This window comes from Myotis lucifugus, unplaced genomic scaffold (genome assembly GCF_000147115.1).
Source record: "Myotis lucifugus unplaced genomic scaffold, Myoluc2.0 scaffold_0, whole genome shotgun sequence".
Classification (NCBI taxonomy): domain Eukaryota; kingdom Metazoa; phylum Chordata; class Mammalia; order Chiroptera; family Vespertilionidae; genus Myotis; species Myotis lucifugus.
In genome coordinates this window covers 33,559,513-33,575,820 of record NW_005871048.1, presented here as the reverse complement: position 1 = coordinate 33,575,820, position 16,308 = coordinate 33,559,513, and the positions used below count along the sequence as shown (strand labels likewise).

Below are 16,308 nucleotides of genomic sequence, written 5' to 3'. Positions count from 1 at the left end.
CACCCAAAATGGAAAGAAATAGTAATTTAAATGCTATAGATGATAACAACTTTCAGTAGATAGTGTTGTTTCAATATTCAGTAAACAATAATTTTGAGCAATATGACTACAATAAATATTTGTTTCACTTCATTTTTTTTGAGTTACAAAATTTGCCACAAATTTCATCAGCTACTGTGGAATGACATGGCAGAATACATCAAGAAAATTTCTCTTTTGATAATAAGTGTTATCAGAGCTTTTAGATTCCCCTCCTTCATGGAAACATTTAATGTTATTAATACATAAAAACTTAGATTGAATTTGTTGTAGTCTTATATAGTTTGTGAAGCCACAACATAAAAATAACTTTTTGTTTTTCAAATTGCTGTTAATTTCAAGTACATTAGGAGACCAAACATACAAACAGCTTGATATCTCATAAAGTATGCAAGTGAATTAGATATGTTCACTTTAGAGCACAGGTATGGAAGGCTTATTTCATAGCTTTAACTAGAATTGTGGAATATAGATAGGAATGTAACATAATTGCAGAGGTGTAGCGTTTTCTGAAGAATGGCCTATATCAAGACATTTATCATTCAATATCAGGATGCAAAGAAGTTATAATGTGTTGTGGTACTGTCCCTCATTACCCCTGATTAAATCACACCAAAATGGCACAAAAACCAGGAAATCAGTTAGACATTCACTAGAGGCATTCACAGTCAGTACCTAAGAGAGCCAATTGATTTTTATGACTTAGTGAATATTTCATTATCTAGTATCTATGAAGTTTAAGTAAAACAGTCCTTTTACAAATAACCACAAACATGTGATTTATATTTTTAGTTGAAAAAATAATGAACTTGTACTCGTTAGCTATTTTTCATTTTACTGTGTGCTCTACATTTTCACACTTAAAAGTTGCTTAATTATTTGTAATTCGTGCTGGTTGGAGAATTTTTTCCATATTTGATGTATGCATAATTCTTTAATACTGTTAGTTGTTGAATGGACACTTAATTATAAAACAAATTCAATTATTTACTATATATGGCGACTAAATAACATTACTATTATTCTGTTAAAGCCCCTAGTCAGTTTTTCTCAATACTGAATTCTACTGAACACTATAAACTCATAATTTTGCATGACTTTCATGCAATTAAAACCTCAGTGAAATTATGTATGTATTTGTTTGCCCCACAATTAAATAGCATCTACTCTGTGCCAGGTAATGTGCTAAGGACTGAGATGACAACATGAATAAGATACCTCCCCCTCACTGAGTATGATAGGCTAAATAATTGTCCCCTAGGATGTTCATGTGCATGTTGCCATATATGGCAAAAACTTTGTACATTTGATCAGATTAAGGTTCTTGAGATTATTTTAGGATTATACTGGAGTATTGAGATGGACCCAAATGCAATTGCAGTGTCCTTATAAATGAAGGTACAGGGAGATTAGACAGAGACAGGAGAGAAGGCAGTGAGGCAATAGAGGCAGATTAGAACAGTGTGGCTCTGAGCCAGAGCATACTGCAATCTCCAGAAGGTGGCTGAAGCAAGGGAAAGATTCACCCCCTGCCAATATGGATGGAGCCCAGCCCTACCAACCCCTTGATTTTGGCCCAGTGATACTGATTTTGTCTTCTGGACCAGAACTGTGAGACCGTAAATGTGTGTTGTTTCCAGTCACCAAGTTTGTGGTAATCTGTTACAGCAGTCATAGGCACTGAATACACTGAGGCACTAGACCAGCGGTTCTCAACCTGTGGGTCGCGACCCCTTTGGGGGTCGAACGACCCTTTCACAGGGGTTGCCTAAGACCATCGGAAAACACATATATAATTACATATTGTTTTTGTGATTAATCACTATGCTTTAATTATGTTCAATTTATAACAATGAAAATACATCCTGCATATCAGATATTTACATTACGATTCATAACAGTAGCAAAATTACAGTTATGAAGTAGCAAAGAAAATAATTTTATGGTTGGGGTCACCACAACATGAGGAACTGTATTAAAGGGTCGCAGCATTAGGAAGGTTGAGAACCACTGCACTAGGCATTTAGTGAAAGATACAAATGCAAAGCTAATAATTATGGTTCAGTGAAAGCCCTATCGAAAGGGTGTGGAAAAGGAAGTGGGGGTACAGGAGTGGAGCATTAATCCTGGCAGATCATGTTCTATAATGCTACTTAGAGAATCTGAACTTAGGCTTAAAGTAAAAATAACAGTTTTCCAGCCCTGCCAGCATGGCTCAGTGGTTGAGTGTTGACCTATGAACCAGGAGGTCATGGTTCGATTCCTGGGTTGTGGGCCCGATCCCCAGGTGGGGGCATGCACGAGGCAGCCAATCAGTGATTCTCATCATTGATGTTTCTATCTCTCTCTCCCACTCACTTCCTTTCTGAAATCAATGAAAATATATATATTTTTAAAAATAACAGTTTTCCAAGCAAGGAAGATAATGCAAAAATGCAAAAACAAAAAAAGCGTGGTGAGTTTTATAATACAAAACTATATTTTGAAATGCATATTTTATTTTTGGAAATAGTAACCCCTAAAACAATTTTCTTTGATTTTTAAAATTTTGATTAGTCCTACTTATCAAAAATGAGTATAAATTTTTTTAAAAAGGAATCCACGGCTATGAAGCATTCTTGGAAAGAGTGATATCATATACACTATGAATAGATAAAGGACTATCCCATTGTAACAAAAGTATAAAGAATAATTATTATCTCTTGTCGTTGCCAGAAGCTGAGGATTTTTGAGAAGTTATTATATGGAAATTTTGATTAAAGCATCTCAACAGTACCTTAGCTTAATGAGCTAGGGAGAGATTATTTATTCTACTTATACAAATAATTATCAGCCTCTTAGATTGTAATAGAAATAGACAACACTTTCAATAAAAATATTTCTCTTCTCTTTTCCCATTTAATTTGGATTATAAGAATTTTGCCTAGAAATTTTTGGCCAAGGAAAAATAGAAAGAGGTAATTTCTCTGTGTTCTTTTGTCAAAATTAAACACTAGAAGTATTAAGGATGACTGAACAAAACATGTGATACTGTGTTGGGTAATCCCTAGAAATTTTGTAGACTGGACAGAATTTGAATGAGTTTTAAAATCTATTTTCAAAGTTGACTTAAGTGCCTGAAAGAGAGAATGGTAAAGAAAAGATGTTATAAATCAGATGGAGATTTACTATGACGTGAATCAGGTATCAGTGATTTGGCTGTGAGAACAAAGAGGGGGACCAAATAAATCATAAAGGACAGTTGGTTTATCCAGGACCTACAAGAAAAGTAAAAGTAAAAAGGCAGATGTTGATTTTGTTTCATTTTCCAGAGCCAAGAAATTGCATTAGCTAATTATTAGATACTGAGAATTTTATCCCCACATCCTTCACAGCATTATCAAACATTTCAATTTTGTAGGTAAAAAGTCCAAATAATGGCATTGCACAAAGCACTAAGGGATAAAATTTGTAAATGATGTCTTAGCCATATTCACTTGGTTTCCTGTGGAAGCCCAACATTTACTCCCCTCCTCAGCACCTGCAGCTCACTTGAGGGCCATGTAGCTCTCAAGCCCTCCCCAAGTCTCTCCTGCTTCTGGCCAAACACTTGGCAAATGGAGCCATGCTTATACTCCAGTTAAAGATAGGTTTGTAAACTCAGCCAGTCAGGGAGGTCTCACCTCGTGTATTATTTTGGCAGAGGATTTTATGATATAATTGTCTCCAAAACCAGTCTAGAAATCATTGCTCAATATGCAAATAGACATGGAACTGAAAGAGGTATTAGAAGTCATTTACACAGATGGCAATATTGTGTTTGTTTCTTTGTTTTTCGTCAGTTCTGTTGATAAAACTCTAAAATATTTTATTCATATCCACCAAATTATGCTCCTATCCACCAAATTATGCTTAAATAATGGGTGGCACATAGTTTAGGAAATTCTCTCATTATTCCTATGAGCATAGTTTCTTTCTCTTTTTCCCCCTGTATGTATCATTTGGATAATAACCTCTGGGAACAATACACATGCTAATATTCACTTATAGAAAGATTCATTTTAAATATTTTACAATTTCTACTTTTCATTTTACTGCAAAACAAAATATTTCTGCAACTATTCTAAAAATATAGTTCTTGCTCAGTTTTATAATCAGATATCCAAAAATTTTATGTTCATTGGTAATACCATACATTTATATAGAAATATACCTTTCCATTAATTTTCAAGGATTTTTCATATGTTGTATTCATTGGCTACCCTGTTAACAAAAATATTGTCTTATTCCGTCTTTATCTCTCTGGCTTCTATCCATGCCAGCCTAATCCTGGACATTTCAGTCATTCCCAAATTATTTGGTCTGCTAGTCTCTAGACAAGAATTACTTCTGTTTGTCTCCATTTGACAATAATAGGGAAACTAGGCTGAAAAGTAACTACCATTTTAATCAGCCAGTATACCAATGTGAATTTTACAAAAATCACAGTTTTGGGGATACTATGCTAATTTATATAGAATTACAACAGATCTCATCCTTGCCCCAATCTAACAGGTGTAAGAGAAACAGTAGAATATCTGCATCAATGCTTTTTTCTTTTTTTAAGTATAAGCAGTAAGATTGTCTTTTGCTATTCCTATAGTTTTTGTGTGTGTGTGTGCCATTGGAAGAAGGAAAATACAGTTTCTATTCTAGGAAGAAAACAATATGCTGCGGTAATTAGCTATAAGACTTTGCTAAGATTGTGACTATTTGACACTAGGTATTCAGGTAGTCACCTTAGGAGAGTAAAGATTTTGATTGACTCAAGATAATATACCTAGTGTTACCATCTAAAATTCAAAAAGAAGCCCACTCTGTAAAGGCAGAGTAAAAACCATTTAAAAACAGACTAGGGAATTCAGAGGTTGATTTGAGCCTTTGGTAATCATGTAGAATAGAATCCCACCCCGCCCCCCACACACACACTTTTTTTGCTACTTCCACAGATCAAATGAACACTCATGTGATTTTTATTTTATTTTAATTTTTATAGAAGAAGTTGCCTCCTACCACAGTGTGGAACAGAACAGTCTTTTTGACATGGTAGATATTTCCTATTCTACTCCCTATTACAACCTAATTCCAAAGTCAACATTCCCCTTCTGCCTCATAATCAAAGCTATCACATAGTTGAGTTTACTGTACTTTTAGAAATTGTAACTTTACCTGCTTTCAGTCAGATTCTCATTTTATTATTTTTTTTAAAATATATTTTATTGATTTTTCACAGAGAGGAAGGGAGAGAGATAGAGAGCCAGAAACATCGATGAGAGAGAAACATCGATCAGCTGCCTCCTGCACATCCCCCACTGGGGATGTGCCCGCAACCCAGGTACATGGCCTTGACCGGAATCGAACCTGGGACCCTTCAGTCCGCAGGCCGATGCTCTATCCACCGAGCCAAACCGGTTCCGGCCTCATTTTATTATTAATAGGCCATTTTCCTCCAAATTTCATTTTACTTAGTTACTCTTCATAATAGATTTGTCTCTAATTTTTAAAGCATAATTGAAAGAAAGTAAGTAATCCTTCTAACCAAGCTCAAGCCACTTCATATTTAATATTCTGTATGGGAAAATCCATTTTGGATCTATATGTTCTACTGACATCACATTTTCCACTCTTCCATTTGGAACTACAATATGGTTTATTTCTTGAGGTTTTGCTTCAACAAGTATAATTTTGTCATTGCATAACATGAGTTTTTAGTACTGTACAGTTACATTTCTTTTGATCTTTCAGCAAGTACTTCTATCCAGAAAGCAGCTTGTAATCTATTTCTTTCTCTTTTTTTGAAAATATATTTAAGATATATTTTCATTGATTTCAGAGAGGAAGAGTGAGAGAGAATAAGACAACAATGATGAGAGAGAATCATTGATGGGCTGCCTCCTGCACTGGGGATCGAGCCTAGGGATCGACTGGAATCAAACCCAGGACCCTTCAGTCCACAGGCTGATGCTCTATCCACTGAGCCAAACTGCCTAGGGCTGTGACCTATTAGAAAGAAATAGAACATCTAAAGAAGCATATTAAGCATCCCATGAAAGTTTGAAACTAGCAAGCCCCTTTCTTAATTGCTTTCCTTCATTCTTAGGGGATTGGTAAGGAACTCTTATTCCTGTTCCATGGATATTTATTTCACAATTAAGAATACACTGTATATTTTTAAATCAGTAGTTTTTAAAAATACTTAATGACATAACAATCAAAAACAAAATATAGCTTAAAAATGCTTTTCAGGCCCTGACCTGTTTGGCTCAGTGGATGGAGCGTCGGCCTGCGGACTCAAGGGTCCCAGGTTCGATTCCGGTCAAGGGCATGTACCTTGGTTGCGGGCACATACCCAGAAGGGAGTGTGCAGGAGGCAGCTGATCGATGTTTCTCTCTCATCGATGTTTCTGACTCTCTATCCCTCTCCCTTCCTCTCTGTAAAAAATCAATAAAATATATTTTTTTAAAAAAGAAAAAAAATGCTTTTCAGGAAAAAAGTTACTACCTTTTTTATTTGTCTTGCTTATAGATATATAAATAATATAAAGTAAAACTCATGATTCTTAGGTGTATAGTTTGATGAATTTTGGCAAACATTACAATCAAGCAAGGAAATATTTTCACCATCCCAAAAAGATTTTTCACGCCTGTTTTTAGTCAGTCCTCTCTTCCACTCTCAGCTCTAGCAACCACTGATCTGTTTCAATAGTTTTGTTTTTTCCCCCAGAATGTCACATAAAATCATACAATATGTAGCCATTTGAGTCACTTCTTTCATGTAGCAGCATGCTCTTGAGATTCTTCCATGTAGACGTGTGTCAGCATTTCATTGCTTCTAATGAGTAGTACTCTGTGTGTGGATGTATCATGATTGTTTATCCCTTCGCCTTATAAATTCTTTCACTGTTAATAATTATGTTATTATTTTTAAAATGTAGCTATTATTTTAAAGTACTTACTATGTGCCAGGTACTATGGTAGACTTTTAACATAACTTAAATGATTTAATGCTGCAAATAACAACATAATATTTTTTAAACAATAGATCCAGACTTTAGATTAAAATCCCTTCTCCTCCTCTTAATAGTTGTATGGCCTTGACAACCTCTAGGTTTACACAACTGTGTAAAGGAGATGATAATGATAATACCTCATAGGGCTGTTGTGAAGATTAAATGGGTTTGTACCTATAAGCACTTTTAACAGTGTCTGGCTCTTAGTGTCTAGTAAATGTCAGTTATATTTTGTTGCATACTTTTAAACAGCCATATAAAGTAGGAGTTAGTATCCCCAATTTAAAGAGGAAACAGACTCAGAAAAGTTTGGACTTCCTCAAAATCACATGATCACCAAAGTGATAGATCCATAATTTTAACCCAGCCTTATCTGTTTTCAAACTTGGTACACACTGCATGAAAAGACACTACTTATTATTAAATTGAAACCACTGAATCTCTCTCTGACAATGTGGCAAACTAGATAATCTGAGGTATCCTTTCACTGAAATGCAACTAAGTCCTGCACAAATTACAAATGTTTTTGTTTTTTTTTCGAGTGCACACAAACCTGAATTTGAAGTTACTGGAATTCTTTCAGGCCAAGCAACAAGCTGAAGCCAAAGCAGGCACCTACCTTGCTATGGGAGTAAATGACCGAAGAGCAGGGCCGCCTGAGATAGAAATGCTGCTTGAGCACAGCCATTGGAAGACTGCCTTAGGCCTCTAGGACCTTGGGTAGTGCCCCCTGACTCAGTGGGGAAAAAACACACAAATCTTTTTCAGAAGAAAGGCCTCAGGTTTTTCAAGAACACGTTATTTTAGTATTATTGAACTTTTCTGGAAAGTAAATAAGAAAATATTCCCCAACTAATTCTTTAAGGCTAACATAAGTTTGATTCTAGAACCAAAAAAAAAAAAAAAAAAGCAAGAGTTTGACAAAAAAAATTACAGACCAATTTTATTCCTGAGCATAGGTACAAAAACCCTGGACAGTATTAGAAAACTGTATCTAGCAATGTATGTTTTAAGCATACATATATGATATATATATCATTCAAATACGGTTCAGTATGCTGTCCCAAGGACCTAGGTTATTTGAAAATGAACTGTCTCTACCTCAGCCTCACAGTACAGCATGGACATTTGGGTACAATACTCTAGATGACTTTGAAGATGTGTGCTATCTTGCAGTAGTTTTCTAACCAAAGTATTCCGTAGAAGTAGACTTGGGCCAGCTGGTTTTCTTTGTTTTAAAGAGTCTCTTTGAAGCAGAAAATTAAACTCCTCTTAAAAGGTTTTGCTGTTAACTAAAGAGTTCCATTTCTATGTCAGACAGTGCTCTGACACATGAAGAAAACAAGCAAATCGATTATGTAAATAGGTAGACAGCTTATGAAACACAGACCAATGACCCTTGGCGTTCAGAGGATCAGTGTTGTAAAACATAGATACTTCCTGACAGCTCGCACACAGGCTCTGTTATCTGCAGGGAATCCGTATATATTGACTCAACATTTAAACTATATGCAGAGATAACATTCATAACAATTTAGGAGTGTAAGGTATTGTAAATGAATATTTATCCTAACAGTCATTATATAGGTATGGAGGAGTTGTGTGGCCACTAAACATTTTCTTTTCTGTTGAAATAAAATCCTAAAAGGAGAGAATAAAATGTAAACTTTATTGGCACAATCGTTACTAATAAAAGACAGCCATAGACATCTCTCTGAAAGACATTTGACTGAACATGTATAATTATCACGTATCCCACAAGGATAATACAGCAAAGCAGCAGCAACAGCAGCCGAGTTTATATTTGAACATCTCAGAGTACCCATTTTTGTATTTTCCACTACTTCAGGATGGACAGTACCATATGGCTTCCACATAAGTGAACCTGTTACTAATAAACGAGGACTGATGTGTCATTACGTTTTCAGTGATTCCTCTATGAAACACCCTGGGTTATTTTACATGGAAGCATCTGGTTCACATGTGTACAGTGGTTATTCTGTGGTGATTGACAACTGTATTCCTCTAATAAAGTCCCAATTGCACAGATGTGAGCTCTTACCTTCTTATACAGACAAAATCTGCATTTGAAAAATCCTTACCTCAATTCCATATATGAACATCTCAATTTCCTACACATGCGCACACATACAACACTTTTACTGTGACTGGAATATAATGTAAGCATTTCATGCAGTGTATTTCAATTGTTGAACAGATGTATGTCGGCATCTTTATCTCTTTTTATGTTTGTTTATACCATGACATCTGTTTTAGATTGTAAGCTCAAAGAGGGTAGTGACCATGTCAATTTAATATTATGCAGACAGTGTCCAGTGGAGCATAATTCACTTTCAAATGCTTACTAAGTATTGTCAATCAAGGTGGTGATGTTAATGACTTTAAGGAAAAATAGAGCTTATAATCTGACTTTAAGCACACTTTTCACTTTAAGAAACGTTTGCTGTAATTGGCCCTGCTTTCAATTTCACACGTTATAATTACCCAGGGAACACATAAAGCTGTGTTGTTTTGAACAGAATTAGTTTACTTTATGTTAGAATAATTCTTTAATGATGTGTGGTATGAGATCTCAAAGAGGCAGAGTTCGGGCCCTGGCCAGATAGCTCCATTTGTTAGTGTCATCCCATACACCAAGGTTGTAGAGTTGATCCCCTATCAGGGCACATACAAGAATTAACCAATGAATGCATAAGTAAATGAAACAACAAATCAATCTCTCTCTCTCTCTCTCTCTCTCTCTCTCTCTCTCTCTCTCTTCTCTCTCTAAAATCAAGTTTTAAATAAAGAGGCAGAATTCAAGGCAAATTTCATAAGGGATGTGGCATTTTAGCTGACCCTTCAAATGTAGGTAGGTTTGGGGCAGGAAATAATGAAGGGAAAGGCATTTGAGGCAAAGGAAAAATGGGAAAGGAGTCATGCCTTGGTCATTTATAAATTGTGAGACCTTAGGTGAGTGAGTCATTCAAATATCTAAAGTTTTGGTTTCTCATCTGGAAAATAGAGACCATAACAGGACATAGGGTTATTGTGACAATTACATGAATAAGGAGCTTAACACAGTACCTGGAATAAAGAGAACATTAATAATGTTGCTATTACTCTGAGTGATAGACTAGCAACTTTGAATAGACTTTCAACAGAATTTTGATTGAATTCAAAAAAAGACATATACTAAAATATCAACAAGTGAATGGACAGGATAATTTTTATTTTACTTTTTCTGTTATGAAGTTTTTGAATTTTTTGTAATATGCATATACTACTTCATATACCAAAAAATAAATGATTTTGTTATTCCTTGCATTCATTAGGATTAATATAGGATTTAGAATTTCTGTATTTGAAACCTAGTCTTCTTCTTAAGAAGCAAGTAGGGGAATTCATTATTTCTTTTAACCAAATGTTTATCTTAAGTAGTAACTATTTTATCCAAAGAAACATTTCAACACCCAAAGTAAGTTAAGAAGAGGAGATAATTACAGAACATGTAGTTTCATGACTTTGGATGAAACCTAAAAATTTAATAGATAATTTGTTACACCGGCAGCAAGAAACTAAACAGCTGCTTCCACACTGGTGAACTATCACTCCTGGTCGCCACTTCCTTAGCAATCTCTAACCTCCATCACTGGACATTATTTTCTGCCCAACTTTCCCCTCTTTTCTTGATAGCCAGAAGTAGAGTTCTGCCTTCTTTCTTTGTGTGTTCTTATTTTCCTTAATTGCACCACTAGGTTGTGTTTTTAGTGTTGGCTTTTTTTTCAGGCTAGTAAATATTATATTCATGGGAAAACATACCGGCCGGGCAGGATGATGGACTTTTCAGAATTTATAACAAGTTTGAAAATAAATATTTGTTATTTGTAAAAATGATTAAGCTTCTATTTTGGTTGTGGGGAGAACTCTAAATTTACTCTGTTGACTTACCAGGGATATAAGAACTGTAGAAAAGTGATCTCTATTCATTGAATGCAGTTTGTTGAGCACCTATTATGTACGAGGTACTAAGAACAAAAGAGTCTAAATCTATTTAAGCTCCTCTTGACGTCAGAAGGAGATGGGAATCATAAATGGGGCACCAGGAATCTATTTCCTTCAGACTTGTCACTTCAGAGGGGTCCTTTTGTCTTATGCTAATTTTTAAAAACTAAATGGATCTCTGTGTTCTGGTTGTGCAGTGTCTACAGACTGCAAACAAAATTATACAGGTTTTTCCAGGTCTGACTTTTTAATTGAAATACTTCAATTCTCTATTTTACTAAGGAGAGAAATCAACTCGAGACATTTATGGCCAGAGAAAAATGTTCAATGTGTTTTGAGTTGACATTAAAAACTTATGCATGTATTAATTATACTTTTATTCTGTATTGTATCATTTTATTCTCCTGTGGACTATATTTTTAAATATTTAATTGCATGTCACAATAATTGTGTCCCTCTTTATGGTTATTTTAACATTGGCACTCCCAGAGGGTAGTAGTTGTCATGCACCTTAGCATTTCAGTGAAGGGGATGTTGTCTAAACTTGGCTTGCTCAAGATAAGACAGGACACGCCCCAGGTCTAGTGGCAGCCAACCATGGCTAATCAATTGTATGCAGTCCTGAGGCCAATGAGGGTCCTGTGTGGATTTATTTTTATTAACCTGTGCAGTTAGTATGGGTGTAGGCTTTTTGAAATACTCATAATCTCAAAAGCATCATCAATGTTTGGGGATTTTAAATTGGTTATTCTTTTAAATTAAAGAAGCCATTAGCAGGAGCTCTTTCTTAGTTTACACAATATTAGCAGCTAATATTAATAGTTCAAATGTTTTGTGAGAAGTTATAAGCATTTTCGTGTTTAACACTTTGTTTAAGCTTTAGACTATCTCCGAGGCAGATATTATTATATCCGTTTTCCAGGAGAGAGAACATAAATCCAGTTAGGTTAAATAACTTGCTTAAGGTCACATAGCTAATAAGAAATAGACCGGGGTTCAAATCTATGTGTCCTGACTTCAAGCCCTTCTCTTTCAGCCACACCAAGCTGGGGTGGCTCCTCTGCCTTTGAAGTTAGAAATATTACTCAGTATTGCTGGGTTGACTTTACCTAGTCTTAATTGCCCCTGAAGGCATGTTAATTGTGAATATTAACATATTTTATTTAGGTTCTATGAAGGACCACTGACAAGGTTTATACAAGCATATAAGCTGTTCCTAAGCTGCCCTTCTGATTGAGCTGTTTACCCTGCAGCTTTTTAAGTTTTTTTTAAAATTGGTTTTTGAGACCAGTTAACAGTCAGTGACTATGCCTTTCATCCTAGGACTCAAAAAGAATATTTACATAAATAGAGAGGTCAATTGATTGAGGTAGTAACGGCAGTACTGAAACTGAATAAAATTTGGTTACTAAATGAAGATATGTAGATTATAAGTGTAGATACGAAGATATGTGGATCAACAACTGCTAAAATGTGAAATCATTGTTAGTTATATACACCCACTTATTATCAAATGACCACTAAAGGGAATTCCTGGGATTGGAACTTTCTACTATTGAGATTAAAACACATGTTAATAGGTAGACTTTAAGGGAGGCAAAGGGAAATGAAAATTGGGATAGAATAATTAAAGAAATGGCTTGAGAAACCATCCTTATCTTGGCATAAAAATACTTAGAGAAAGAGCTTATTGTGTGTTTTTACCTTAATCATGAGTATTGTTGTTGTAGGCCCTTGAATTTTTGTGACCCAGAATAGCAACAGGTTAATTCTAAAACAGTTAAAGTAATTAAATTCCTTTCATCTTTCTTTATGTTCTAAAACCAATTCTGAAAGAGGAATTAACTTTTATTTTACTTATGTATCTCTTAATTTTATTTTACTCTATATGGAATATTTTAAAAATAAAATCATCATGATTTTCTTTTTCTCTAGGCTTGATCCTCCACTACCAGAGACTTTGAAAAAGGAGCTCAGCTCAACTGACAACATGTCGTTAGAGACTCTGAAAAACAGTAGTTCCGGAGACCTCTTTGATGAGATTTAACTGTCCCAGAAAAGTGCTTTGATGTTCACTAGACTATGTTTTCTATTCATTTCTTTAAACCGAAAAAAGTGAAATTTCAACTCAGCAGCAGCTATTACTTCATCTTACAATTTAATTACATACACACTGAGCTGAAACCATTGTGCAAAATGGATTACACGTGTATATGAAGATATGATTTGATGACAGTGGTACATTATTCTAAACTATTCATTCAGCATGCCTATAATTATATAAAATCTCACTTTTTGTTGCAAAGGACACATTTATCTTATTCAGTTCACACGTATTACATGTGCGAGCTGTCTAACATCCTGTCTAGGAAGATTTTGGAAATATAACAAATAAAATGTCTACAGGTTTATGTGTTTTTTTAACTACTGTATTCAGAACAATTATGTCTGAGCATTTTATTTGTGGAATGATGTATAAAACCTATTTTTAGTTTGTACACAAACTTAAAATCTGATGATACAATTTCTGATGCATTCAAGATTTCATATTCTTAATAAAATATGTTACTTAGCTTAACTTTTTTCTTTACTATACTAACAGGTCTTCATAAAGTGGTTACTGATACAAATGTACCCCTCTTTTTATTTTTTTAAAAAACAGGGAAATGATTGATAAAACATTTGTTTTACATGTATGGGACCTTCTTTGGTGACAAGGATCTTGTATTCACATTTCATATTCACCTCAATGACATCTGCAACAACTTTTAAAAAAAATTCAGTTCCTACTTTCTAACCTCTCATTTCATCTTCCTCTCTCCAGTTGGATTTCCATTCCTTCCATGCTACTTAAAGTTAAGAGTGACCTCCATGTTGATAAATCTAAAAATTGGTCCATTCTCATATTACTAATCCTTTCAGCAACATTTGATAGTCAAACACTTCTCCTCAGTAAACATTCTCTTCATTTGACTTTTGCCATAATATATGTTGTTTGTGTTCCTTTTTCTTCCTGGCCACTTTTTTTTTTTTAGGCTTCTTGGCTGAGTTCTTTTTGCCTAAAAATCTTCAGTCTTCTTGTTTTATTACTTACATTATCTCCCTAAGTTATCTGTGGTTTTAAATATCATTTATATGCTGATATTTCCAAAATTAGAGTATTAAACTATTGTCACATATATTTATACAGGATGAGGCAAAAGTAGGTTTAAGGTTGTTTGTATGGAAAATAATACAATAATGAGATTGCATTTCTGAAGGTTTTTATCAGCTTAAAATTTATAATTCTTGGCCCTGGCATCCGATAATATGGCTCAGGCTACCTTGGGGAAATTCATGAAAGAAAAGTCACATCTCCAGAAGAGATATCTTATGTAGCATTAAAAGGTCAAGAAACTACTTTAGAAAAGTTTTTCTTTTTTTAATGGTCTATCACTCAAACTTATAAAATACTCCATCATATCTGGCCAGTGTGGCTCAGTGGTTGAGTGTCAACCTATGAACTAGGAGGTCATCGTTCAATTCCCGATCAGGGCCTGTGCCCAGGTTGTGGGCTCAATCCCCAATTGGGGGTATGCAGGAGGCAGCCAATCAATGATTCTCTCTCATCATTGATGTTTCTATCCATCTTTCCCTCTCCCTTCCTCTCTCTGAACTCAATAAAAAACATATTTTATTTTATTTTTTTTATTAAATTTTTATTGTTCAGATTACATTTGTTCCTCTTTCCCCCCCTCCCATAACTCCCCTCATTCCAGTTCCCGCCCCACCCTCCGCCCTCACTCCCCACCCACTCTCCTCATCCATAGGTGCACGATTTTTGTCCAGTCTCTTCCCGAATCTCCCATTCCCCTTTCCCCCCCAAGAATAGTCAGTCCATTCCCTTTCTATGTCCCTGATTCATTATAATCACCAGTTCATTCTGTACATCAGATTATTTATTCACTTGATTCTTAGATTCACTTGTTGATAGATGCATGTTTGTTGTTCACAATTTGTATCTTTACCTTTTTCTTCTTCCTCTTCTTAAAGGATACCTTTCAGTATTTCGTATAATACTGGTTTAGTGGTGATGAACTCCTTTAGCTTTTCCTTATCTGTGAAGCTCTTTATCTGACCTTCAATTCTGAATGATAGCTTTGCTGGATAAAGTACTCTTGGTTGTAGGTTCTTGGTATTCAGCACTTTGAATATTTCTTGCCATTCCCTTCTGGCCTGCAAAGTTTCTGTTGAGAAATCAGCTGACAGTCGTATGGGTATTCCCTTGTAGGTAATTGAGTCTCTTTCTCTTGCTGCTTTTAAGATTCTCTCTTTGTATTTTGCTCTTGGCATTTTAATGATGATGTGTCTTGGTGTGGTCCTCTTTGGATTCCTTTTGTTTGGGGTTCTCTGTGCTTCTTGGACCTGTAAGTCCATTTCTTTCACCAGGTGGGGGAAGTTTTCTGCCATTATTTCTTCAAATAGGTTTTCAATATCTTGCTGTCTCTCATCTTCTGGCACTCCTATAATTCTGATATTAGTCCGCTTGAAGCTGACCCAGAGGCTCCTTACACTATCTTCACACTTTCGGATTCTTTTTTCATTTTGCTTTTCCAGTTGGGTGTTTTTTGCTTCTTCGCATTTCAAATCTTTGGTTTGATTCTTGTGCTCCTCTGGTCTGCTGTTGGGTATAATATTCTTTATTTCCGTCCGTGTATGCTTACTTTCTAATTTCTTTATCGTAGCATCGAGGGTCTCATTAGTTTTTGTGAGGCTCTGCTCAAGTTTATTGCAAGCCCTCAAAATTGCGATTCTTAGCTCCATATCCTCCATTTCTGTTATGTTTTTTTGTCTCCGCATCTTTTATGCTTTCTTGGTGCACCCCCTTGTGGTCTTTGTGCGCAGTCTTGTTCTAGTTAAGCCTTAATTGTTGTAGTTAATACTAGAGGGATTTGACCACCAGGCTGACTGGCTGTGAGAATCAGCTGTATGGAAAACTTCTGTCCTCTGGAGAGGTGCTACTCTAGCCTTTGCCTGAGGCGATCGGCAAATGGCTCTGCGCAGGGCTTGGGCGGGGCGGGATCAACAGGGCGGGGGGGAGGGAGCAGTTATGGCCGCTCTCAGTCCGTCCCCAGAGGCTCTGCCTCTCTGTCCCAGCAACCGCTGCAAACCTCAGAGGGACCGTAGCCAGACAGTCCCGCTTCTCCCGTTTGAGTCTGGGTCCCTAGAGACTCGCCCGGATCTGTAGCCCAGAGTC

The 16,308-nt window shown here is 35.7% G+C and overlaps 1 protein-coding gene across 2 annotated transcripts in view; it reads left to right on the top strand.

Moving 5' to 3' along the window:
* Positions 1–13,650, top strand: part of XRCC4 (X-ray repair cross complementing 4) — a 181,749-nt gene extending 168,099 nt beyond the window's left edge. The window contains exon 8 of one of the 2 annotated variants that reach the window (XM_006081241.3): positions 13,008–13,650. In XM_006081241.3, coding sequence (XP_006081303.1) covers positions 13,008–13,119 — 112 coding nt within the window. In that variant the 3' untranslated portion in view covers positions 13,120–13,650. The remainder of the gene's footprint in view (positions 1–13,007) is intronic. The other variant, XM_023750178.1, reaches the window with a different exon arrangement.
* The last annotated feature ends 2,658 nt before the right edge of the window (positions 13,651–16,308 follow it).